This window comes from Salvelinus fontinalis, chromosome 30, assembly GCF_029448725.1.
Source record: "Salvelinus fontinalis isolate EN_2023a chromosome 30, ASM2944872v1, whole genome shotgun sequence".
Taxonomy (NCBI): domain Eukaryota; kingdom Metazoa; phylum Chordata; class Actinopteri; order Salmoniformes; family Salmonidae; genus Salvelinus; species Salvelinus fontinalis.
The window spans coordinates 23,002,537-23,030,065 of NC_074694.1; the positions used below are offsets into that span (position 1 = coordinate 23,002,537).

The window sequence follows — 27,529 nt, forward strand, 5'->3', positions numbered from 1 at the left end:
GAATTCCTGAGTTGGCAAGATGGAAAAATTTGCTGTTCTGCCCTAAAGTAAGGTGGGGGTTGGGTTAAATGCAGAAGACACATTTTTTTAGTTGAACACGTTCAGTTGTGCAACTGACTAGGGATCCCCTTTCCAAGCTGCTTTGTTCTGTACCAAAGTTACTCGGCCTTCAATACATTTAACAAATAAATGTGATCCACTTAACATTTCCCAGAAATAGTAGTGTAACACATGGTTGCATTATCATGATTAAAATCAATGACTATTGGATTATAGAACTGTGGGGACCAGACCTCTTTCACTTATAATGCAATTAAAATGCAACACAAAACATTGACTATAAGAATACCTCAAACTGCCCTCATCATCACCCCCACCACTACTCCTACCCCCACATCTTTGTAGGCTATATCTTTCTGATATTGGTAGCTTACCAAGCTAGCACATAACGTTTTGAGAACCATATGTTTCTTAGAGCTTGGTGAGAGAGTGGTTGCCCTATGTTAACTTTGCATACAACCTTCCCAAAACTTTTCCTACAGGTTTCCTCATGGTTCTATTTAAAGTCATGGTCTCAGAATATTACACAAGAAAACATTAGTAATGTTCAAAGAACATTCTAAGAACGTTATTTAAAAACATATACATTCCGTTCTCAGAATCAACAAAACTCTATTCTCTATCTTGTTAAGTGTGTTCAGGTGTGTTGGCCACACCTGATCTTAATGAGTGCTTAATGAGTGCACTGCAGAATAACTGCAGTTCGTATACTGCACTCTAACTGCAGTTACACTGCAAAATTACTGAAGTAAAAAAGACTGTTATTTTGGATCATTATTTGCGCATATTGCAGTTATATTGCACTCTAACTACAGTTATACTACAGTGTAATGCAGTTATACTGCACTCTGATTGAAATATTTTTTCGTAAGGGCTGAGTTTGAAAATGTATGTAGTCTACTGTAGCGCAATATTGTTAAATAATTCTAAAGGCTAATGCTTCGCTATAGGCAATTACCGCATTCTAACGCCAGTGCCTCGGGGTTGGTTCATGGAGTGACGTCATTTTGCTTGATAAATTGAGAAAACGCAATAGGGTGAACTGGTAATATGCATTTATGTTTCATCCACGTCCCATAACTCGTGCGTAAGGGTACTTGGTGTGACACAAAAACGTCTTAAAACTCACACCGTGCAGCCTTGAACGTGAGAGAATCGTTGCGAGATTTCTTGTCCTGAGCGCCTCAGCCGGGACAGCTTCAGCTGACCATGGAAAGCGGTGGCAACACGTCGAACAATCCGTACCATTTCTCAAATTTGGCCATGATGAACAATAGTGTTTTTTGTCGGAACTTCAGCGATAACATGAGTTTGGATGCCAAATGTGAGAGAACAGACAACCTGACCAAAGATTCGACACCAGTGATCATCGCGATTATAATCACGACTCTTTACTCTATTGTGTGTGTGCTTGGTCTGGTGGGAAACGTGCTCGTCATGTATGTCATTATCAGGTAAGATATCAACAACTAATCCCAGGTTTTATAGCCTACACTGCCCTGACACTATTGTTCTGATGCATGGTAAATCCGATTCTAGTTTAGATTAGTAGTATGTGTGCATTTCATAGTTTAATAGAAAAATTAACTGACAGTAACCCGCCATAAAAGGGGATACCATGAGGAACCATATTCTGTGGTAAATTGAAAGAAACAGGTTGTTGATAGACGAATATGGCACCATGCTCAATAATTATTCTGAACAGAGCACGTGAAAGAATTCCACCGGGAGTTAGGCGCACGTAAATCATGATATTGACCAGTAAATGGCTACATTATTCAGCCTGTAATTAAAGGGAATTCATTGCAACTACAGGATGTGCTGAACGCCATCATAAAACAAATGTATTGCACACATTTTGTCAATAGGCTATCAGAGTATTGCACCATGTGTAATTTTATATAGCCTAGTCACAACTGACTGCTGTTAAAGATAGCATTTTATTGCAACCACAGACAACTGCAGTGCCTCGAACGGTCAGAAATGAACGCGTTTGGACTCGGCTATAACGCAATGGATTTCCAGACCCCGGTGGAGTCACCACAATAATATTAACTGTCATAGAAACCATTGATGTGGGACCATTGATTGGCGGACATTGGCTACATATGATTTTGACATAATTTGTTATTATTGGTACTTAACTCTCATAAACACTTTACTTTGTAAAGATATATTTTGAGGAGCATACCCCCCCCCCCCCAAAAAAATAAAAAATAAATAAATGCATGTCAAATTGTCCAGAAGAATTACAAATACTTTTATTTTGCAATAATATTTTTAGCAAAACACAGTGTAGTAGCAGGCCTTACAGTTAGTTGTAAGTGCAATGTAACAATGTGTACTTACACTGTTATTACACTGAACCTGTCTATATGTCAGTAAATTGGTATTAGGGTCACTATTGTATGGTGGGACCTCACCGCTTAAGAAGGACTTTTCCCACTAGAAGGACTTGGTGTAGGCAATACCCTGGCCTATACCCTTTCACAGCAGAATAATTCACTAGGGTAATGGCTCATTAGAAATGTAGAGCATGTGTAGCCCGTGATCTGCCCTTGTGAGACTGAGCACCAGTCTGGCCTGCATGGAGACATTGAGAGGATGGATTGGCCATGAGACTGCTGATAGTTTTCCGATTTACATAGGAACATGTTACTTTGATATCATCACACCACTTGCTATACAGACATGCCATCATTCAGTCACAGGTGTGTTGAATGGTGGCAGCTCATGACGCATCTGTTAGCACACATTATTAGACAGATATGTGTTTTTAATTAAACAGCTTCACTAACATCATTCATATTATTAGATTAGATCAGGTTTTTATTTAGTCACATGCATAGTATCGCAGATGTAGTTGCAGTGTACAGTGAAATACTTAAGCTCCGACAGTTCAGGTGTGAATGAAACAATAAAAAACACTAATAATATATACAGTACCAGTCAAAAGTTTGGACACACCTACTCATTCAAGGGATTTTCTTTATTTTTACGATTTTCTACATTGTAGAATAATAGTAAAGACATCAAAACTATGAAATAACATCTATGCAATAACATATATGGAATCATGTAGTATCCAAAAAAGTGTTAAACAAAGTAAAATATATTTATATTTGAGATTCATGAGGTACCTGGAGTTACCTGGAATGCATTTCAATTAACAGGTGTGCCTTGTTAAAAGTTAATTTGTGGAATTTCTTTCCTTCTTAATGCGTTTCAGCCAATCAGTTGTGTTGTGACAAGGTAGGGAAGGTATACAGAAGATAGCCCTATTTGGTAAAAGACCAAGTCCATATTATGGCAAGGACAGCTCAAATAAGCAACGAGAAATGACAGTCCATCATTACTTTAATACATGAAGGTCAGTCAATGCGGAAAATTTCAAGAACTTTGAAAGTTTCTTCAAGTGCAGTCGTAAAAGCCATCAACCACTATGATTATACTGGCTCTCATGATGACCGCCACAGGAATGGAAGACCCAGAGATATCTCTGCTGCAGAGGATATGTTCTTTATAGTTAACAGCCTCCGAAATTGCAGCCCAAATCTCCTCACAGAGTTCAAGTAACAAACACATCTCAACATCAACTGTTCAGAGAAGACTGGGTCAATCAGGCCTACATGGTCAAATTGCTGCAAATAAACCACTAATAAATGACACCAATAAGAAGAAGAGACTTGCTTGGGCCAAGAAACACGAGCAATGGACGTTAGACCAGTGAAAATCTGTCCTTTGGTCTAATGAATCCACATTTGAGATTTTGGGTTCCAACCGCCGTGTCTTTGTGAGATGCAGAGTAGGTGAACAGATGGTCTCTGCATGTGTGGTTCCCACCGTGAAGCATTGAGGAGGAGGTGTGATGGTGTGGGCGTGCTTTGCTGGTGACACTGTCAGTAATTTATTTAGTATTCAAGGCACACTTAACCAGCATGGCTACCAAAGCATTCTGCAGTGATAAGCCATCCAATCTGGTTTGCGCTTAGTGGGACTATAATTTGTTTTCAAAAGGACAATGACACAACACACCTACAGTCTGTGTAAGGGCTATTTGACCAAGAAGGAGAGTGATGGAGTGCTGCATTAGATGACCTGGCCTCCACAATTACCCAACCTCAACCCAATCGAGATGAGTTGGACTGCAGATTGAAGGAAAAGCAGCCAACAAGTGCTCAGCATATGTGGGAACTCCTTCAAGACTGTTGGAAAAGCATTCCAGGTGAAGCTGATTGAGAGAATGCCAAGAGTGAATGGGCAAGACAAAATATTTAAGTTCCTTTCAACGGGTGTCACGAGAATTATGTTCTCAATGTTCATAACCCAAATCAATTAACTACTCAGTCTGCAACCCAGAATTTGTAAGATACTGGTCGAATGAAACAGACGGAGGCCCCAGCTATGATAGTCAAAATGTGTATTCACGAGAGCGCTGGTTAGTTGTACAAAACCATTCATTTTATACTGGCTTCTTACACACATACTTTCACACACACACACAGACTCCTTACGCACATACTTCCACACAAACAGTAGGTATCCTGTGCACATACTGTCTCCCTACCCAGCCGACATAGATTACAGAGACCGTGAGAAGCACTCCCCGTCCTCCCCCAAGATTGGGGAGGCCGTGAGACCAAATCTCTCAGTGGCACCTAGCCAAGGTCGGCACCGAATTTTGCTCAGACAGTCTGTGTTTAAGATACTGTAGAGACATATTGTTTTACTGACTAAAACTACACACATCATTAATTATAACTTTATGATTCTAATCAATTTCATACAATTATATGCTTTCAGGGTAGAGTATTCGAATCATTAATTTAAACATATAAATCCAATTAACAACAGGGTATGGTAGTAAGTGCCAGGCGGCATCGGTTTGAGTGTGTCAAGAACTGCAAAGATGCTTGGTTTTTCACGCTCAACTGTTTCGCTTGTGTATCAAGAATGGTCCACCAGCCAAGTCCAGGGGGGGATTAGGCAGGAAGGGGTGGGAAGCAGGTAGCTGACTAGTGTTCTCTCGATGGTGCTCCTGTTGAACACTGTGAGGGCCCTCTGGGACAGGCCAAATTTATTCAGCCTCCTAAGGTTAAAAAGTTGCTGTTGTGCCTTATTCACCACGTGTTTATGTGGTTTGACCATTTCAGCTCCTCGGATGCCGAGTATGCCGAGGAACTTGACTGTTTTTTTTTTCACCCCAATTTCGTGGTATCCAATTGGTAGTTAGTGTTGTCTCATCGCTGCATCTCCCGTTTGGACTCGTGAGAGCCAAAGGTTGAGAGCCGTGCGTCCTCCGAAACACAACCCAGCCGAGCCGCACTGCTTCTTGACACAATGCCCGCTTAACCTCGGAAGCCAACCGCACCAATGTGTCGGAGGAAACACTGTACACCTGGCGACCGTGTCAGCTTGCATTGCGCCCGGTCCGCCACAGGAGTCGCTAGAGCGCGATGGGACAAGGACATCCCTGCCGGCCAAATCCTGGACTTGAACCAGGATCTCTAGTGGCACAGCGGTGCCTTAGACCACTGCGCCACTCGGGAGGCCTAAACTTTACATTTTTGACCGTCTTCACGGCAGCCCCGTTGGTGAGTATGGGGGCGTGCTCAGCTGGTTCGTCCTGAAATCAACAATTAGCTCCTTTGTTTTGCTGATGTTGAGGGAGAGGTTGGTTACCTGGCACCAGTAGGCCTACCTGGCACCGGTAGGCCGTCTCGTCGTTGTTGGTAATCAGGCCTACTACTGTCGTGACGTCAGCGAACTTGATGATGAAGTTGGAACTGTGTGAGGCCATGTAGTCGTGGGTATACAGGGAGTACAGCAGGGGACTGGGGATGCACCTTTGTGGGGCCCCCATGTTGAGGATCAGTATGGAGGAGGTAATGTTGCCTACCTTCACTACCTGGGGGCGGCCCATCCGGAAGTCCAGGACCCAGTTGGATAGGAAGGAGTTCAGTCCCAGGGCTGTGAGTTTTGTGGTGAGCTTAGAGAGCACTATGATATTGAAGGCAGAGCTGTAGTCGATGAAGAGCATCCTCACATATGCATCCCTATTGTCCAGGTGGGTGAGAGCAGTGTGCAAGGCAATGGCGATTGCGTCGTCCTTGTATCTGTTGGGGCAGTAGGCAAATTGGCGAGGGTCGAGTGTGTCAGGGAGGGAGAAGGTGATGTAGTCTTTGACTAGCCTTTCAAAGTACTTCATGATGACGGAAGTGAGTGCTACGGGTCAGTAGTCATTCAGTTCAGTTACTTTCCCTTTCTTGGGCAGGGGATGATAGTTGACATCTTGAAGCAGGTGGGGATAACGGCCTGAGCTAGAGAGGGATGGAAAATGTCAGAAACACAACAAAGCCTTGAATCATTGGAGCATCGCCATTCCCCAGCCACAATCCCAAAAGGTCAAGGTCAACCGTAAATCAACGATGTTACTCAGAAATGTCTTCCTCAGCCGGGGGTGTTTGTAGTAGGATTAGTAGTACATCAGCATTCGCCTGCTTCATTTATTCTTTGATGAATAAGAGGATGTGATGACCAACTGATGTCTGCTGATGACATACAGTAGTCTAAGAGTCCTGGGTCGAGTTCAGTCTTATTCAGACGTACCTGAACTTGTTCAATAAGAATACAGATATTCGTTATCCACAATACAAGTTTCGGTATGGTTTTCCCCCCATATTGCCACTCTTCACTGCTTCACTATGACCCTGAGGCATGTAAGCTACTGTAAGCACAACCGCGAGAGTCAACTCCCTTGGGGAATTCAGAATACACTCACAAAGTCCTCCATCTAACCCAATGCACTGGTGTAGCCAATGATGTATATTAACCCTGGATTGCTTAGAAGCCACCGGTCGGCCATATTGGCACTTACCAGTAGGAGTAGTCCTCCATAGGAATTATTAATGGAATTTTACAGTATTTCAAATAAATGTTTGAATTCCATGTATTTAAGTATTGTTTTGTTGTAGTGGGGACAGTAACGTTAGTAATCTCTCAAAATTATACATTTAAAAAAATATATTTGGGCTTTTTTTTAATGTTTAGCTCACAAAATATAATTTAAAAGTTTGCATTAAGGTTACATTAATAAATGCATTTCTATAGCTTCCAAAATATTTTTTACAATGGTGGCGGAGTGCCAAGATTGAGACACGGTGTCTCAGCTTCTCACAGCCTCATGGCAAAATGTGTAGAATAGCAGGAAATTAGCTCAGGTATTCTTGAAAGTCGGGACAGTCCATTGTCTGGCATTGAAACCTTATTTTTATAGTTGACATTTTTTATTTTGTTGCATTATTTGAGCTTAACGTTTACATTTAGGGGCATTTTATAAAATAAAATATTTGTTTGGGGAATTTTCTAAATACTTTCACATACAAAATATTATTAATTTACATTTGATTCCTAAAAGTTGTGTTCAGAGATTTGATTTACTCTGTCAGATTGGTCTAAAATCCTAAATGAATCAGCTATACCATAAGGACCATAAGGACTTATTCATATCCTCATTACATGTAGTGCGACAGGACCACTCTTAGTCTGTAAAGTTTTCTACTTTTGACAAACAATATTGGAATCACCATGGTCACAACCATAAACTGTCACTCCATCTTCCAGATATATTCAAATAGAATATACAGTGGGGAGAACAAGTATTTGAGACACTGCCGATTTTGCAGGTTTTCCTACTTACAAAGCATGTAGAGGTCTGTAATTTTTATCATAGGTACACTTCAACTGTGAGAGACGGAATCTAAAACAAAAATCCAGAAAATCACATTGTATGATTTTTAAGTAATTCATTAGCATTTTATTGCATGACATAAGTATTTGATCACTTACCAACCAGTAATAATTCCGGCTCTCACAGACCTGTTAGTTTTTCTTTAAGAAGCCCTCCTGTTCTCCACTCATTATCTGTATTAACTGCACCTGTTTGATCTCGTTACCTGTATAAAAGACACCTGTCCACACACTCAATCAAACAGACTCAACCTCTCCACAATGGCCAAGACCAGAGAGCTGTGTAAGGACATCAGGGATAAAATTGTAGACCTGCACAAGGCTGGGATGGGCTACAGGACAATAGGCAAGCAGCTTGGTGAGAAGGCAATAACTGTTGGCGCAATTATTAGAAAATGGAAGAAGTTCAAGATGACGGTCAATCACCCTCGGTCTGGGGCTCCATGCAAGATCTCACCTCGTGGGGCATCAATGATCATGAGGAAGGTGAGGGATCAACCCAGAACTACACGGCAGGACCTGGTCAATAACCTGAAGAGAGCTGGGACCACAGTCTCAAAGAAAACCATTAGTAGCACACTACGCCATCATGGATTAAAATCCTGGAGCGCAAGCCAGCGCATGTCCAGGCCCGTCTGAAGTTTGCCAATGACCATCTGGATGATCCAGAGGAGGAATGGGAGAAGGTCATGTGGTCTGATGAGACAAAATAGAGCTTTTTGGTCTAAACTCCACTCGCCGTGTTTGGAGGAAGAAGAAGGATGAGTACAACCCCAAGAACACCATCCCAACCGTGAAGCATGGAGGTGGAAACATCATTCTTTGGGGATGCTTTTCTGCAAAGGGGACAGGACGACTGCACCATATTGAGGGGAGGATGGATGGGGCCATGTATCGCGAGATCTTGGCCAACAACCTCCTTCCCTCAGTAAGAGCATTGAAGATGGGTCGTGGCTGGGTCTTCCAGCATGACAACGACCCGAAACACACAGCCAGGGCAACTAAGGAGTGGCTCCGTAAAAAGCATAACAAAGGTCCTGGAGTGGCCTAGCCAGTCTCCAGACCTGAACCCAATAGAAAATCTCTGGAGGGAGCTGAAAGTCCGTATTGCCCAGCAACAGCCCCGAAACCTGAAGGATCTGGAGAAGGTCTGTATGGAGGAGTGGGCCAAAATCCCTGCTGCAGTGTGTGCAAACCTTGTCAAGAACTACAGGAAATGTAGGATCTCTGTAATTGCAAAGAAAGGTTTCTGTACCAAATATTAAATTCTGCTTTTTTGATGTATCAAATACTTATGTCATGCAATAAAATGAAAATGAATTACTTAAAAATCATACAATGTGATTTTCTGGATTTTTGTTTTAGATTCCGTCTCTCACAGTTGAAGTGTACCTATGATAAAAATGACAGACCTCTACATGCTTTGTAAGTAGGAAAACCTGCAAAATCGGCAGTGTCTCAAATACTTGTTCTCCCCACTGTACATTTTGGTTAAAATTTGTTACATTTAATTAGGTTTTAGAGTTATAAAGCAAAAAATGTGAAAAAAGTTATAAAGCAAAAAATTGAATGAAGAAGAAAAAGCAATTTTTGTCAACTCCGTAAAACATTAACTCCGTCAGATTTTTGGTTATGTTTTCATTTGGGGATTTTCAAAATAGTAATTTTCCATATTTTACAAATGTTTTTATTGAACTTTTATTTTTAGAGGCAAAAATATGTCTGCTTTGAGTATCTGTTGTCAACTCCATCACTGATGGCTAACCCCCGGTCTGCAATATATGCTTAAACAATTGTAGTATTTCCTGTGCTAGACCTAAGGGATTGTAAAGGCAGTCATTGTTGTTCTCCTCCTCAAACGAGGAGGAGCATGGATCGGACCAAGATGCGGATTGGTGATTAATCATACTTTTAATGAAAACAGCAAACACGACACTACAAAACAACAAACTAACAAACCTTCAACCGTCCTGTGTGGCCCAAACACTGACACAGGAACAAACACCCACAAAAGCCTACTGCCTATGGCTACCTTAAATCTGGCTCCCAATCAGAGACAAATGAATGACAGCTGTCTCTGATTGAGACCCAATCTAGGCAGCCATAGACATAACTAGACAACCTAACAAACACTATCCCATACACATACAACACCCATGGACTAACCAAACACACACAACATACAATGCCCACCCCAACTCACGCCCTGACCAACTAAACATAATCAAAATAACAAAAATAGGTCAGGAACGTTACAGGGATAATGTTTGCTGTATAAATGTTTTATGTTCTAAATGTTGAAAATTATGGCAAAATGCTAACGAAATTAGCCCTGGAGGATTTAATAGTGCTATAAAACAAACAAAAATAAGTTTGCATATTTGTATTTGTATTAAATGGCTCATGTTAGAATTAAACAATCAATGCCTTTAAACATTTGTTGGACAATAATTGAAAAAAATGAAATGCCGTTTAATGTGTCTGACGGAGTTGACATAAATCCGGTTAGTTGCAATTTATATATTTTTAAAGTTTTTCCTTTACATGGTGTGATAGCTGATACCTTGCTCGGACATTGCGGGGAGCCTTGCGAAACTGCTCTAAGCCACTGCCCGAATGAGCACTGCGTGTTGAACTGATATTCATTATGATAAAACATTTTTTTAAGACAATTAGCTTTGCTCATAACTCGTGCAAATCTTGCATTGAGATCAATGCATGATTTACGCAAAATCAAGCTAATCATTCCCATCTCAACTGGATCCTTCCAAAGTGCAGACCAACCCAAACTATCTTAAATGAATATACCTTTTTAACCTTTCTTGGTCTTTGCTGAGGGTCAGCACCTACATGGTGGATAACGTTCATGCCATTAGCAACGACACCTGACCCACCCACAAGCTTCCACCAGATCAGTGCTTACATCCAGGAACTCTCACAAGCACAAACAAATGACAAGTTGTGTCACCCACAGAATGATATCTGCACGCTCATGTGATAAATCAATTCTAGAACTGCAGGAAACCGCAGGGGAAAAAGTGCAGAGTGCTGTTTGTTGTCATGGAGACACCCATGCGTTCTCTCCAACCATCCCTTCCCCCAGTCAGCCTACCAGCAAGAGCAGAGCGTGTTTCCTATCTTACAGTACAATAAAACATCACGTCTGATCTATTCCCTTAATTGCTGTTAACACTTACATTTTTGGGTCACAAACAATGCATTCAAGATGGACCTATACCCTTCATGGCCATATGTTTGTTCATTGATTAACAAAAAGGTGGCTAGTGTCAGGCTAGTGCTTGTTTTTTTATCATAATTTTGTACAATGTGCAAAGCTCGGCGAGATAAGGAAATTGATTCAGGGTACAATTTCCCTCTATGCACAAACAAAATTATATTGATTAATAAAGATTTATCATTTCATTTGTCCTCTTATCACAGGCTGCCTAGTACAGCAGGTCCAATTTATTTATTATATAAAGGAGGGCTCTGAGCTAAGGGATACATAATAAATAAATAAAAACATTAGGTTTCTTTTTCTCTAAGTGTTCCCTGATCGATCACTCATCATTCAACAACCCTTTAGTAATAAAATCTCTCCTTTCTTGTTTCATGATGTTAGTAGGTTTCATAAGCCACTTCAAAGATTACTCGCCATGTGCTGGAGGTCCTGTGGGGATAACTACGGTTTTAGAAACGTGTTTGAATAGGCTCAACACAGTACTCTAAGCCAAACAGAATAATTTCAATGGGCAGAAAATACAGGTTAATACTACAATCCTAGAAAAAAAGTTATATCTAAAACCAACAAGGGTTCTTTGGCTGTCCCTATAGGAGAACCCATTGAAGAACCCTGTTTGGTTCCAGGTAGAAGCCTTTTTAGTTCCATGTAGAACCCTTTCCACAGTGGGTTCTACATGGAACCAAAACTGTTCTCCAATGGGGACAGCCAAAGAACCCTTTTGGAATGCTTTTTTCTAAGAGTTTAGTAGTTCCATCCTTTCAAACTCCAGGAAATAACATGCATATGATTGATGTCCACTGTAACTCAGCCTCCTATGGATCCCTAACAGGCAGTTTATGACACATTGTGTTACGCTCAATATGTTGGTTCTCCTTATGATTAACTCCTGAGATCTATTGACAGGATGTAGCATGCTGTGTGATTCCATTTGGTTTCCGGGACACTGCCCTTATTCTCATACTCAATGACTTTCCATCTTTATTTAGGGAGATTAATAATATTGGTCTTGAACAGTGCTTGACTTGATCTGAAATGGGTACCATTACTCATTTTGGGTGCCATTTGTATTTAGGTGCAGGAGCTTCATAATCCTTTTGAGATAATATTCTAGAAGCGGAACAGGAGATCAAGCAGTCGACAATTTGAGGTGTCAGTACTCAGCTCCGGTGAGCTCCTGCCCAAGTCAAGCACTGGTCTTGAAAGGTCATCAGTGGTGAACAATTTTATGTCCACCATTGCCTCCCTCCCATAGGAATGTCTTTCTTCAAGGTAAGATGAGGACAAGAATAGGCCTGTTCCTGAACAGTAAACATTTATTCACAGTATGATTGATAGTAGCTTTGTCAATGAATGCATTACTCATGTAGATATTTTTTTTGCCTCCACTCATTATATACTCTTGTCTTTGTTCTATCTGCCACTCAAATGATTATAATTCAGTGTAGGAGATGGAGCAAAACATGTCACACTACAGAAAAAAAATAGTTTATAATCACACTCATTACTGCTTTCTTTGGCTCCTATATTAACAGTGGCTTTAGTGATGATGTTTTTTGACAGAACATGTCTTTGACTGATTGACATTTTCCAACTGAATAACGTATTGTCCTTTTGACAAAGATTTTCTGTTTTAAAATGCTGGATAAAGGAAAGACGTCAGAATATAGATTGCCCACTTTACATTTTAATATTCATTAGAAGTTTAACTTGTTTGTACCAAAGGAACTCAACTCAAGTGTTTCCTGTACCATTATATAGGTGTGGTCCTATAGACATTTGGGAAATTGATTTCAATTGAAATGATTAAAGAGGGCCATGTTGAAAAACAATCTTGGAGAAACACTGTCTCGGCCTGAATGTAATGGAATGATGTATCAGGAGAAGATAATCACAAAGTCAGAGGACATGTTCTGGTTGTTCCTTAGCAACAAGCCTTCATTGCTATAGGCTACTCTGCTGCTCTGTTTCTGCGGTTATACTAGGTTACCATTCATGTCATTAATTTCCTAAAATCCTCAAATGTTTTGTATACAGGTTTACGATGCCATAGTGTGTTACTGTGTATATTTATTGCCTATAAACACAATCTAGATGTTTTCACAGTGACGACATACATTGTACTAGTGTGGCTCTGATGAGGATGGAGCTGTCCGTGAAAAGGCATGTTTACGCCTACTCTATGTCAACTGTCACTATGCATGTGCATTAGGCCTTACAACACGCCATGCACAAAAGCCATGTGTCAGTGGTGAACATCCCAAAGTATTTGCGAATTTGTTCCACTAGACATCATCTGCTGGCGCTGAGGAATCAGAAAAGACAGCCGGCTGTGCAGGGATATCTGCTCTATTTGATTCGAGGTAACTGCCACCTTTGTGATCATGTCTGCCAGCCAAGCGGACCATCACACTCAGTAATTCCAGAGGCAGCTGAAGTGTTTTAGTGTTAAGCTGCTGTCTGTCTTTATCAGATGCTTTGATGACTGTGCTCCCTCTTTCATAGTGAACTAGTCTCCGCTAACTATAGACAGCGCTGATGGAGGAGGACTCCTTCCCTTTACTCCCTCCTACACACTCCCCTACTGGACGGCAGGTAGTCTAGCGGTTAAGAATGTTGGGCCAGTAACTGAAAGGTCGCTAGTTTGAATCCCTGAGCCAACTAGGTTAAACTGTTGTTGTGCCTTTGTACAAGGCACTTAACCCGAATTGCTCCTGTAAGTTGCCAGTAGTGGTGCGTGGGTAAAATCACTGGGGAGGAAAAGCCGGGAAAAAAGACATATTACAACCTATGTGTTGTGATAATAACCTGTCAGTTCATTTGCGACCATGATAGGTAGGCCTAAGGCAGAGACAATAAGAAGACACAGTGGCAGAATAAATTCAACCACACCTTTGTTTCATCACAAAACCTGAGAGCAACATCTGTCTGGTAGAGTCCACAAAGTTTATTGCATGTTACAAACACTTACATGACCTACCGCATGGTCAAGCAAGTTAATGTTTTGGACATTTTGGGGCGACTAAACAACTATTGATTTGGAACCACAGAAAGTTACCGCAAGTCACAAAGAAAACAGGAGCTGCCTCCACTATTCTAGCACCATTTCAACTTCAACATTTCAACATCATCAAATCATCTATACATAGTCTTTTACAGTGACAACTAAAAGATACCAAAAACAATGTAGTCCAATCAACGTAAGCTAAATATGATGTGGCTGTCCATGGTTTTGATTTCTCTGTGTATGTGTGTGTGTGTGTGTGTGTGTGTGTGTGTGTTCGTGCAAGTAGAAAAAAAACATGTTGACTCACCCTACTTGTAGAGAAACGCCAATGCCATCCTCCTCTCTTTCCAGTTGATGAAACGGTCTATGACTTTGTCATACAGTACACACTTGTATTTGGAAGAAACCTGCTAAACATGTGTATGTGACCAATAAAATTTGATTTGATTTTAAACCCTAAATCCTCAACTAAATATTGTAATGAATAATGTGGAAATTGAGCAAGTTGAAGAGACTAAACTGCTTTGAGTAACTGTGGATGTTATGGTCAAAACATATTGATGCAACAGTAGCTGAGATCGGATAATAAAGCTCTACTCTTCTTTCTTGACATTGATATCAACAAAAAAACTCCTACAGGCCCGAGTTTTGTCGCACCTGGACTACTGCCCAGGCATATGGTCAAGTACCACAGGCTAATTACAGTTGGCCCAGAACAGAGCAGCACAACTGGCCCTTAAATATACATGGAGAGCTAACATCAATGACATGCATGTCAATCTCTCCTGGCTCAATGTAGAGGATAGATTGGCTGAATCACTACTTGTCTCTGTGAGGTATTGACATGTTGAAAGCACCGAGCTGTCTATTCAAACGACTAGAACACAGCTCAGACACCCATGCATACCCCACAAGACATGCCACAAGGGGTCTCTTCACAGTCCCCGAGTCCAGAACAGACTCTGGTAAACAAACAGTACTATACAGAGCCATGATTACATGGAACTCTATTCCACATCAAGTAACTCATGTATGCAGTAAAATCTGATTTTAAAAACAGATAAAACTACACCTTATGGAACAAAGATGACTGACGAGACACACACAGGCACACACACACAATGCAGGAGACACATTTTGGTTGAGTGCAACTGACTAGGTATCCTCCTTTCCCTTTCACATTGTAATATTGTTGTATGGTGGTATTATATATTTTATATTGTAGATATGTAGTGGCGTAATAAAGTTATATGATGTGCTGTTTGATTTTTTTTGTTTTTTTGTGTGATGTAAGTGCCACAATATGTTTATACCCCAGGAATACTAGCTGCTGCCCGATATTATTTTCCCTTATATTGGGAGCCATCTTTTCAGTTTATCTCACTGGAACTGTTAGGTAATCATAATGTTTTTGTCAGGGAGACTCAAGCTTCACAGAGAAGACAGACATGATCAGCAATTCACCCCAGCTGTGTTTTATGGTCTTGTTATAGACAGTGATTTTGTGTTCCAGAATGTGCAATACAAAACACCCTGCTCCTGGCTCTTCCTGTGCTTTTTCACTGATGACATCAACCTAAACACCTCAGAAACATCCATCAGACACAGACTGTGCATTAGCAGACAATGTTATGCTTAAAGGTCAAGGCATCCAGCTCCGTGTTTACATCCATGGCTTATGTACAATGCATTACTCCATGCTCAAACTGCAAACATAGCCGACATGAAAGGAGTTATCTTTTAAAGTAAAATAGTTTAATTTATTTTGGCATACATGTCCCACTGTAAACCCTGCGGATGTCCGCTCAAGTGTAAATTACCTTTAAGTGTAATTTTTTCTGACTTGTCTGGAAAGACCAATGCAGATCCAAATGCGACTTCTGCAGTAGAGAGAGAAAGAGAGAGAGAGCAAGAGAGAGAGAAATGGTATCATTTATGCTGCCGTTCTTTGCTTTTCACGAGAGTGGTGCGTGTAGCTTATTGTTGTGGTTGGCCAATCATAAGTCATCAAAACAGCAATAGGCTACAGTCATAGAGCCTTCGTTTGGGGCAAAAGTTGGGAGATATCTACTCAATGGAAGATGAAATGAAAAGGATGTAATTAAAAGTTAAAGGTAGGCTGCTACTTTATATTCTGAATTGAGTTGTAGTTTGTAACTGTGTAGGATGAGAAAGTGCGTGCAGCCTCCATTAGCCTAGTTAGCTAGCTAGCTCTACTTTTTTTTTTTACCTCTTTTTCTACCCAATTTCATCCAATTGATAGTTAGTCTTGTCCCATCGCTGCAACTCCCGGACTCGGGAGAGGCGAAGGTCGAGAGCCGTGCATCCTCCAAAACACAACCCAGCCAAGCTGCACTGCTTCTTGCCACAATGCCGCTTAATCCGGAAGCCAGCCGCACCAATGTGTCAGAGGAAACACCATAACTGTAACAATTGTCGTCCTCATCTGATGAGTAATATGAAGGATCGGACCAAAATGCAGCCTTGTAAGTGTCCATGATCATTTATTATATCAGAACACGAAAAATACAAAATAACAAAGTGAATGACAGAAATGAAAATCGAAACAGTTCTGTATGGTGAAACCACAGACACAGAAAACAACCACCCACAAACAAAAGTGGGAAAACCGGCTACCTAAGTATGGTTCTCAATCAGAGACAACGATTGACAGCTGCCTCTGATTGGGAACCATACCAGGCCTAAACATAGAAATAAAACACCTAGACATACACCATAGAATACCCACCCACATCACACCCTGACCAAACAAAAAATAGAAACATACAAAGCAATCTACGGTCAGGGCGTGACTGTAACCTGGCGACCGTGTCAGCGTGCATTGCGCCTGGCCTGCCACAGGAGTTGCTAGTGCGCATTGGGACAAGAACATCCCTGCCGGCCAAACCCTCCCCTAACCCGGACAATGCTGGGCCAATTGTGCGCCGCCCCATGGGTCTCCCGGTCGCGGCCCAGCTGCGACAGAGCCTGGACTCGAACCAGGATCTCTAGTGGCACAGCCATAGACCACTGCGCTATTCGGGAGGCCCTTAGCTAGCTATCTTAACTACCATTGCCCGAGTTGATGCAGTCAAGACAGGTACTAAGTAATCATATTGGATGATAAGTAACCTAGCTACAGTATGGCAGCTATTAGTCTACTTAAGTGGAAGTTGGCTTGCTTGGTTGCCGTCTCTCATCTCTCCCTCCCTCCTCCCTGTTCCTGTGTCACTCGCTCACACTCACAGTAGCCTTGTCACACAGCACGGCCCCTGCTAGAGCATCAAAACTCTCTATCTATCTCCTCTCCCTTGCGCTGTATCAGCTCTGGTTAATAAAGTAGCTTACAAAATTAAGTTTCTGCTGCTTCCCTCACTCGGCTCAGGTCTGGATCCGGCCAGGTCTATACGGAACTGGTCTAGTTGACCTCGGGTCCATTTGGGACGGGTCTCTGTATTTAAAAAAATATTGATGCATATCGGGTCCGGATGGTAAAGCCCCATGTCCATTTCGGAACGGATCCAACTTTTTGGACCAGTGAAAGCCTCTAGTACGTTAGTGCATTCGTGCGTTAGTCAAATGCAATATTTCAGACAGAACTGGATCGATTTTGACTAAATGTGGGTAAATGATGCGTCTTGCATTTAGAGATCTGGCATTTATAAAATTACACTGATTTGCCAAATGGTGGCGCTAAAACAAGAGATTAAAAATGCTTACTTTGAAAGGGCATGCTCCTTACCCCGTTTGACTAAAAGTCATGAAATTTGGTACATAGGTCCTTCTCCTCATAAGGAACACATTTGCCTCAGGGACCCATAACGTCGGCCATGATGCATTTTTTGAAAAACACTTAAAGTGCTACTCTTCTGACACTGAATTACCAATCTGCACAAAACTTGATATGTGGCAACTATGGACAAAGGTCTCAACACAATTTTTGCCCAGACTAGTATCTTAAACAACATGGCCGCTATGGATCAATAAACATTCCGTGGCCGTGGTATGGTACATAAATGGATATAAATCAGTCAAGGATATCGGTATTGTAACAACATTTGATACACATGTTATAAACACTGTCAAGATTTATCATATGCAAGAAAATTAATATCGATCACATGGTGGCGCTATAGCAGGCACATGTTTATATCTCTTGATCTGTTTGACTGTTTGGTGATATTTGGAAAGCCTAAGTATCAAATATAATTTAGAATATTTTACTTTGAAAGGCATAATTTACATTAATTCAATTGCAACAGTCATGGTCCCCTGCAGATTTTTTCGTAGCTCCCGGTTTGTTCCAGGGACGTCCCCAAGGGCGTTTTTAGAACATTGTGTCATGGTCCCCTGGAGTTTTTTTTCTACTTGCTGAAAATACAATAAATCTACAACTATTGTAGTTGCTGTATTTTTACAGCTAAATTCAGGTGTTATTGGACAGTATGCTGATTACTTGGGACACAACCTTACTTGGGATTTAAACTCACAACCTCAAAGTTGCTAGCTATCTGAAGTTCCTGCTGCACCAGGACATAACGGATATTGGCTAGACTACATTTTTGCACTTTGCTTTCTAGAAAATGACAGTATGCTGCTGTATTCTTATTTAAATTACTGCAAAACCTTGTACTGTGACCACAATTGTGACTCAGCTTTCAATGGAATTTGAAAGCCTCGCTAGAAACATGAAATGTCCTCTTGCAGTGCAGCTACACCACCAGATCTGTGAGCATGAAAGAGATATGGCCACAGACTTATTGTCAAGAAAACATTTCTCCTCTTTGCTAAAAGCTTCCCAGAATCAAGTAAATAATTGTCCAATTATCACGTAACATCAACGTAAAACTAGAAATGCTCAAGGACAATTGACGTAGAGCAGGGCTCTCCAATTCTGTTCCTGGAGAGCTACCATCCTGTAGGTTTTCAGTCCAACCCTAATCTAGCGCACCTGATTCTAATATTTGGAAGATTGATAAACGGAATCTGGGCCCGGTTTCCCAAAAGCATTTTAAGGTTAAGGTCATAGTTAGAACCTGCGTAGGAGTATCATTAAATCTCGGAGCTGTTTCCCAAAACCATCTTTGCTAACGTTGTGCTTGAAAACGCTCAGAAGATCTCCACTAAATATAAAATTACATGGTTTATCTGTCTCTCTGTGACTGCCGAAAACTTCAGAATAAAGTTGACTACACATACATACAAAGGTGTAATGTCTTTGCACAATTGATACAAACAAGCAACGTATAGAAAAACGAGATGACTGCAAATATAAATACAGTAGGCTATAGGCATTTAATGTTAAATTGAGTTCTATTTTGCTACTTGTAGGCTACTGTCTGTAATTTGTGTCAATATATTTCATGATGTATTCTTATTTAAATTGCATTGTGCGCAATGGTGTGCCAAATCGGCGATTTAGTGCAGTTTTATCAGGTAAGCATTAAAATAAGATCACTCAATATTTTCAGCAGTAGGTGGTAAGATCTCTATAGGAGTTGATCCGTCGTCAGTGTTGTGAAATAATTATAATATTAAGGAAAGATTTGAATGGAGAAAGCTGATCCGAGAGCAGCACTCCCTTTCCTATCAGTATCGATACACGCTCCAACGACGCACTTAGTGACCGTTCTCTCTCAGGACACTTGTTTTGGGAAACACATGTTACATCTTCTGCCGTTGTAGGAAAGATGCATTAAGCAGAACACTTGTAAGCGTAAGTTCCATCACTTCGGGAAACTGGGCCCAGGTTAGTTATAACTGGGGTGGGAGTGAAAACCTACAGGAGTGTAGCTCTCCAGGAACAGGGTTGAAGAGTCCTGACGTAGAGTATACATTATTTGGGAATTTGAACTTGCCATGTCTTGGTTGAGAGTGCATCAATGTTTCTGCAGTGCCACCAGGCTCATACGAATTGCTTGGAACATACTGTATATTAACACACTGAAAAAAATATGGGTATGGTTAGGGTACACTACAGTGTTGTTACCTGGGGTACAAAAACGTCAAAGGTACACTTCACAGGTACACATATGAACTCCATGGTACAGATTGGTACCTTGTAGGTATAATGGGACATTTTTCTACCCAATATTTTGAATATAAGGCACGATCATCACTCCGGTTTGAAATATAGGTGGGGGGGCAATGTACTGGTGGGGCTTGTTAGCATTGTTGGGGACTTGGTCAAATATGTGTGTATTTGTGGAAGTGTTTGACGGTTATGCCGATAAAAGTAGAGCGTCTCCTTTAACGTTGACTGTTCTGCAAACTTTGTAAGATAATGTGTCAGTAATGAGCTGCACTGTGAAGAGGTTATTGTGCATTTGCCAGTAACTTAATGGCAACTTGTGAATTTGTCAGTTCACAACTGGAAAGTAATTGTCAGCAAGTTATTGTAAAAGTCATAATGACTTACTGGCAAAATGTTGCCAATAGCAATCTTGCCAGTAACATACTGTGCCTTTACTGACTCTTCTGTTGACAACATGCATATCACTTGCTGATTGGCAGCATACTGTAACAGCAGCAGCCTATCACAAGATTGCAAGTTTGGCTTAAACTAAATTCCAATTCCTAATTTTCCGGTCTTGAAAATAATTAAAATAAAACTGGGAATTTCTGTGTACATTGGGCTGATTCTGATCCGAGTTAAGCGAGCGTAAATGGAACGAAATTCCCTTTTCCTGCACTATTCTCTCTATGGGTATTCTGACCTTGAATTAAAGCATGAAAATAGCGTACTATTCCCCCGCTATTCGTTCTGGGGTGGAGCTTGAATAAATGAAGGTGTGGTGGAGGTGTGTCTACAGATACGCCATATTCTAACCTTGACTTAATTCCCTCAGAATTCCACCTCTTTTACGAGCGAGAAAACCATGAATAAGGTTGAGCGAACCTACCGGTTCCAAGTGGAAAAAACATTTACTTCGTTTTTTGGGGATATAAATAACACCATTCTCCATGCACTGTATTTTAGAACTTGACAAAAGCTACTGTAGGTAAATTAGTAATCCATTTGGATAAGGGAATTGTAAATATAACCAACAATTATTTTTTATCTATTTTACCTTATAATCGCTGGAAACAAATGTGAAACCAGTCATATGGCAGCAAACTGAAGCATATCAACATATCAACTTTCCCACAGTTTATGAAACGCTGTGCCATTATGCAGAATGTTTATTGTACGGCAGGGATGGGCACTCTCGATTGTCTTAAATAGGCTACCTATAATGTGAAACGTGTGAAAATGTGTTTTTGGAACACTTCACATGTGAAAAAGTGTTCTTGAAATGTTTCCCATCTGGTATATGAACTCCCAATCTCTGGATTAAAGGTAAACTGATCTTTCTGCTGCGCCACAAAGTCTGCTGCAGGCACCTGAGCATTCATTACCTATAATACATACTGTATCTGTACTTAGCAAATGTGTACCATCTGCAGTGGTATCAGTTATTCTGACTCTTCTCTTATCATTAATTTAATTTACTTCAGCAATTTGAGTTTTTTTTTGTATAGTTGTCTAATGTTGGTGAGGAATATTATTCTGTTTTAATGTTACTCCTGAATCACTATGACAAATGTAATTGTTTTTTTCATGAGTGTAGTTTTAACAAGGCTGAGCTTTATTTTGAAGTGCAAAGTGTTGGAATGCAGGTCAAATCAGTTATTAACACAGACATGGTGGCGTAGCAGGATATTGGAACCAAGAACCAAGAGTTTGTGAGTTCAAATCCTAGATAATGACATGTTAAATAATAATGACTGTATAAACATACATAATGTATTCTTGTGTGTCAAATATGTAGGTAGGAAATGCTCTATGTTAAAAGAAGGGTGTGTATTGTAAAGATTCTTGTTTGCGGGGCATTACCTGTGAAGTGTTCTGATTTCACATGTAGAACTATCATGTGGCTTTTCTCTAAGGGAAAGAATGTTTCAACAGACCACTAAATGACGTTTCCATGATAATCTGTTTATTTAACATTATTTGAGTACTTTAACAGACAACTGTGCAACTGTTGTATTACATTTGAGTCATTTAGCAGATGCTCTAATCCAGAGCAATTTAACAGTAGTGAGTGCATACATTTTCATACTTTTTTTAGCACTGGTACCCCGTGGGAATCAAACCCACAACCCTGGTGTTGCACATATAGAGTCTCAGAATCTGTCTAGCTGCTTGTGTACATTTTTATAATCTCCCATGACATGCAATGCAATAATATAAGCCTAGTAAGTAACTCTCCGTAAAGAGAAATTGGATTATAATTAATTGACAGTTGTGTATGTGTGTCAATACACCATCCATCTGTATGTTTCTAATATCAATTCCTTATAAATCCATTGCAATATTTTGTAATCCTGTTCTGGTAGGCATGACTTGACTGAGAAACTGAGACACAGTGGTAAGACGTTGCCATGAACGGCAGAGTGAACCAAAGATATTTCTGAGTCTACCTTTAAATGGTTTTCCGATAGACGAGTTGCTGTCCAGATTATTTGTTTTCTGATAAGCACACCCTAATTTGGTCTCTTAATTTTTATTTTTGTATGTTGTCTTTCCAGATACACTAAAATGAAGACCGCCACAAATATCTACATCTTCAACCTGGCCTTGGCTGATGCACTAGCCACCAGTACGCTGCCCTTCCAGAGTGTCAACTTCCTGATGGGGACCTGGCCGTTTGGAGACGTGCTGTGCAAGATAGTGATATCTATCGATTACTACAACATGTTCACCAGTATCTTCACCTTGACTACAATGAGTATTGACCGTTACATTGCAGTGTGCCACCCCGTCAAGGCCTTAGACTTCCGCACGCCCCGTAACGCGAAGATTGTCAACGTGTGCAACTGGATCCTGTCCTCTGCCATCGGTCTGCCTGTCATGTTCACCGCCTTAACTACTGTAACCGATAATGGCAAGTACGACAGTACGTTTCCCCATGCTGTTTTTCTTTTATCCTCAATTATAGATATCCTATCCGTAATGTTCGTGAGCATACCACAGCAGCGAGAGTAACAATTATGTTTGATAGTTATTTCTGTGAAGTGAACGGAAAGCCAACGGAATTTAAGCACTTTGCTGTTCTACGCATGGTCTGGGTCTGTCATAGAGGGAAATAGAGTGCCATGTTAGCTATGAAGCATGTTTTTATTGTCATATAATAAGAACACTTTCAGATCCTTTATTTAGGTTTACATGTGACACAAACTCATTAAATTATGTTTTGCAAGCGTTCATCCCTAATTGGCCTTAATGTAGGCCTCCAAATCTATTCATCAATATTATGCTTTAAAGATGGCATATATGGCCATAGACTAGCAGCTACCATCATGTATAATCTTCAGAAAGTTTGTGCATAATTGCAGTAGTACTAGTGGGATAGAAACTTGTCACCAAAATTGGTGATGTGTGATTCCTGAATTAGGTTTTCAAGTGCCTGTCAAAATCGTCTTAGCTCTTGTTATTGGTTAGAGGAGAATAGATAGTGTTATTTGCAGTCTCATGATGAAAATATATCTGATGTCAGCCTGAGGAATACAAGCAGTCAGCACAAGCTTGATTAACAAACGAAAACAACTGACTTTTATGGTTATCATTTGAGCAATGCTTTGGGGCCTATATACTGTAGTTTTATTTACCTGTGAAAAATACTCCTGTGAAGCGCTTGCTTTCCTCATATGCTACATTCGTTCAACTGTGTCTTGTACTCAATCTTCACATTTTCAGGAATCATCGACTGCACTTTGATCTTCCCCCACCCATCCTGGTACTGGGAGAATCTTCTGAAGATCTGCGTCTTCATCTTTGCCTTCATCATCCCCGTCCTCATCATCACCGTGTGCTATGGGCTAATGATCTTGCGCCTGAAGAGCGTGCGCATGTTGTCCGGCTCCAAGGAGAAGGACCGCAACCTGCGCCGCATTACCCGCATGGTCCTGGTGGTGGTGGCCGTCTTCATCATCTGCTGGACGCCCATCCACATCTACGTTATCATCAAAGCCCTCATCAACATCCCCAACTCCCTGCTGCAGTCCGTCACCTGGCACTTCTGCATCGCGCTGGGCTACACCAACAGCTGCCTGAATCCGGTCCTCTACGCCTTCCTGGATGAGAACTTCAAACGCTGCTTCCGCGAGTTCTGCATCCCCTTGAATCCTTCGATGCTGGAGCTGCAGAATTCTTCTCGTACCCGCCACCACCACCACCACCAGCACCAGCGCGAGCAGCATTCCAGCGCCAACACGGTGGAGAGGTCCAATCAACAGGTATGACTAGGTATGGAGATGTTGTCGTTAGACTCGCGCTGCCAGCCCAACGACGACATGAGCTCGGAAGTCACCCAGGTAACCACGGTGCTCTGACACAAAGCTCTGACACGTAATACGCCAAGATGCTGAAATGCAACGTGGCATGAGCATCAATGTTACTGTCGCCTCTTTCTGGCAAGGCTGACAAATATTTGAATGTAGAATAGCGCTCAGCGTAAGGCTTTCTGTCAGGTAGCGTTATTAAAATGTTGAACTTTGGGCTGAACACTGAAATGAACCAACATCAGCTGTTATGTATACAGTAGGCTATCCTTTTAGACTGGCATACTGAACTTACTGAAAATTATAAATTGGCCATGTTTTGAAGTTGTACGTTGTTTGTTTACAATTACATTATTGTTTGTTTCAAGAGTCAATGGCTATATATCATTAATTTAAAAGTCAGAAAATGGATGTAGCCTACCAATCACAGACTGCAGCTTTAAAGCTGTGTATAGCTGCTTTTATATACTATATGATCTGTGCTAAATTGTTATGTATTGTATGTGTATGTGAATTGCCTTTAATGTAGCCCTGCAAAATATCCAAACTGAAAGTGATAAAAAAAAGAAGATTACATTTAGTTATTTTCAGATATTGTATTGAATACTGTTTGTCATTTTTAACAGGGCTTGGCAGACAACTTGCTCACCTGCAAAATGTTCCATCAACATGATAATGCTGCTTTATCAACGTCAAGTAACTGAAATATTTATTGATAGTTAAAACGGATATATTACAGTGCTTGCAAGTTTACGGAGATAAATTCCGAACCATTGGGTTGTGGCAGACCTGGGTTCAAATACATGCTTAATTAAAGACATGCTCCAGAACTTTGGTGACTACTATTTTTTAAACCTCTCAGTTTGGGCTGGATTTGCAAATGTGTAGTTCAAAAATGCATAATCCATAATCTATGAGCAGAAGTACTGTTTTACGTCAGTTAGCCACGAAATCCTTAGTTTGAAAGGGGCTATTTTCTGAAAGCTGTGCTTCGCCTTGTTCCCTACATTTTCACCCGCGTGGGCCAGCCCCCTAGCATTTCAAGTTTCAGCCAATGAGCTTCAACCCCTCACCATATGAGTGACAGCTAGCAAGACGCATGTGATTCACCCACAGCAGAGCAGAGGGAAACAGCAATGACGTCGTGCACATATTTGCACATATGTGACATAGTGCGGAATTTTCAGGAAAACTATTTTGGCTCGTGAGCGCTACTTTCAGAAGTACTGGCTAAAAAGTATAGAAAAGTACTGGAGAATCTCTTTAAGTATTTTTATTTTAAATAATTACAGTACACTGAATAAAAATATAAACGCAACACGTAAAGTGGTGATCCCAGAAATGTTCCATATGCACAAAAAACGTATTTCTCTAAAATGTTGTGCAAAAATGTGTTTACATCCCTGTTAGTGAGCATTTCTCCTTTGCCAAAATGATCCATCCACCTGACAGGTGCTGCATATCAAGAAGCTAAAATAGCATGCTCAGTACACAGGTGCACCTTGTGCTGGGGAAAATAAAAGGCCACTCTAACATTTGCAATTTTGTCAAACACCACAATGCCACAGATGTCTCAAGTTTAGAGGGAGTTTGCAATTGGCATGCTGCCTGCAGGAATGTCCACCAAAGCTGTTGCCAGAGAATTTAATATTCATTTCTCTACCATAAGCCGCCTCCAACTTCATTTTAGAGAATTTGGCAGTAGTTCCAACCGGCCTGAGAACCGCAGACCACATGTATGGTGTCGTGGGGGCGAGCAGTTTGCTGATGTCAACGTTGTGAAAAAAGTGCCCCATGGTGGCGGTGAGGTTATGGTATGGGCAGGCATAAGCTACAGACAACTAACACAATTACATTTTATTGATGGAAATTTGAATGCAAAGAGATACCGTGACGAGACAATGAGGCCCATTCATCCGCCGCCATCACCTCATGTTTCAGCATGATAATGCACAGCACCATATCGCAAGGATCTATACACAATACCCGGAAGCTGAAAATGTCCCAGTTCTTCCATGACCTGCATACTCACCAGACATGTCATTCATTGAGCATGTTTGGGATGTTCTGGATCAATGTGTACGACAGCATGTTCCAGTTCACTCCAATATCCAGAAACTTCGCACAGCCATTTGAAACACAAGCATTTCGCTACACCCGCAATAGCATCTGCTAAACACGTGTATGTGACCAATACAATTTGATTTGATTTGAGGAGGAGTGGGACAACAATCCACAGGCCACAATCAACAGCCTGATCAAGTCTATGCGAAGGAGATATGTCACGCTGCATGAGGTAAATCATGGTCACAACAGATACTGACTGGTTTTCTGATCCACGCCCTACCTTATTTTTAAAGGTAACTGTGACCAACAGATGCATATTTGTATTCCCAGTCATGTGAAATCCATAGGTTATGGCCTAATTAATTAATTTCAATTTCCTGATTTCATTATATGAACTGTAACTCAGCCAAATCTTTAAAATTGTCGCATGTCGCGTTTATATTTTTGTACAGTATATTTTCGGTGTATTTCAGTATTTTTAAATAATGGGACTGAATCAACTACTTCTATTTGTAAAAACAATAAATGTTTACTTTGAAATGTATGTGAAAGTAATTTAAATCCCTTAAATAGCATTTGGACCCAGGTTGGAACTTGCTTGTACTTGCTTGATATATTTATATATTATTAAAAAATATATATATATGTCAGTCCGTTCAATGATTTTAGAAAGTATGTTTAGATAGGGATGCCGTCAGGCTTTGTCAGCTGTATATTATGGTATTATTTTCAAGTTGTATATGATGGTATCATTATGCCTGTGTATCTTTTCAGGGATAAGACAATATACTGTACCATAGACTAACATGTACATGTGACTTTGTATTTGACAAAATCTCTGATTTGTCTTATAACAGTGGATGCTTTTATTGTTACCATGGTGAACATTGTACTTTCTAAATGATTGTTGTAAATTTGAAACTGCGTATGTGATTTTCACTCAAATATCTAAAATGATAAATATGCATGATACTACATTTTACATAAAGTTGTTAATCAGAAAATGTTGTTTTTCTAAATATACTTCAATTCTGAATTTTGAATGTTTTTGTAAGTAGTCAAATAAACCATTACCTATCAAA

At 40.6% G+C, this 27,529-nt stretch overlaps 1 protein-coding gene across 2 annotated transcripts; it reads left to right on the top strand.

Moving 5' to 3' along the window:
* The first annotated feature begins 978 nt into the window (after positions 1–978).
* On the top strand, positions 979–27,529 carry oprm1 (opioid receptor, mu 1). 2 transcript variants are annotated; one of them, XM_055890063.1, is made up of 3 exons: positions 979–1,514; positions 22,629–22,996; positions 23,797–27,529. In XM_055890063.1, exons 1-3 carry the CDS (start codon positions 1,270–1,272, stop codon positions 24,339–24,341), a joined length of 1,158 nt encoding a protein of 385 aa, XP_055746038.1. In that variant the 5' UTR covers positions 979–1,269; the 3' UTR covers positions 24,342–27,529. The 2 variants fall into 2 exon arrangements, with proteins under 2 accessions (XP_055746038.1, XP_055746039.1); XM_055890064.1 differs by having other exon boundaries at positions 986–1,514; positions 22,629–22,984.

Bases quoted from the DNA above. Each gene is read 5' to 3' on its own strand.
- oprm1 (XM_055890063.1), top strand. From the start codon at position 1,270: ATGGAAAGCGGTGGCAACACGTCGAACAATCCGTACCATTTCTCAAAT. The intron at 1,515-22,628 runs GTAAGATATCAA...TTGTCTTTCCAG, and splicing joins GTCATGTATGTCATTATCAG to ATACACTAAAATGAAGACCG. The intron at 22,997-23,796 runs GTACGTTTCCCC...TCACATTTTCAG, and splicing joins CGATAATGGCAAGTACGACA to GAATCATCGACTGCACTTTG.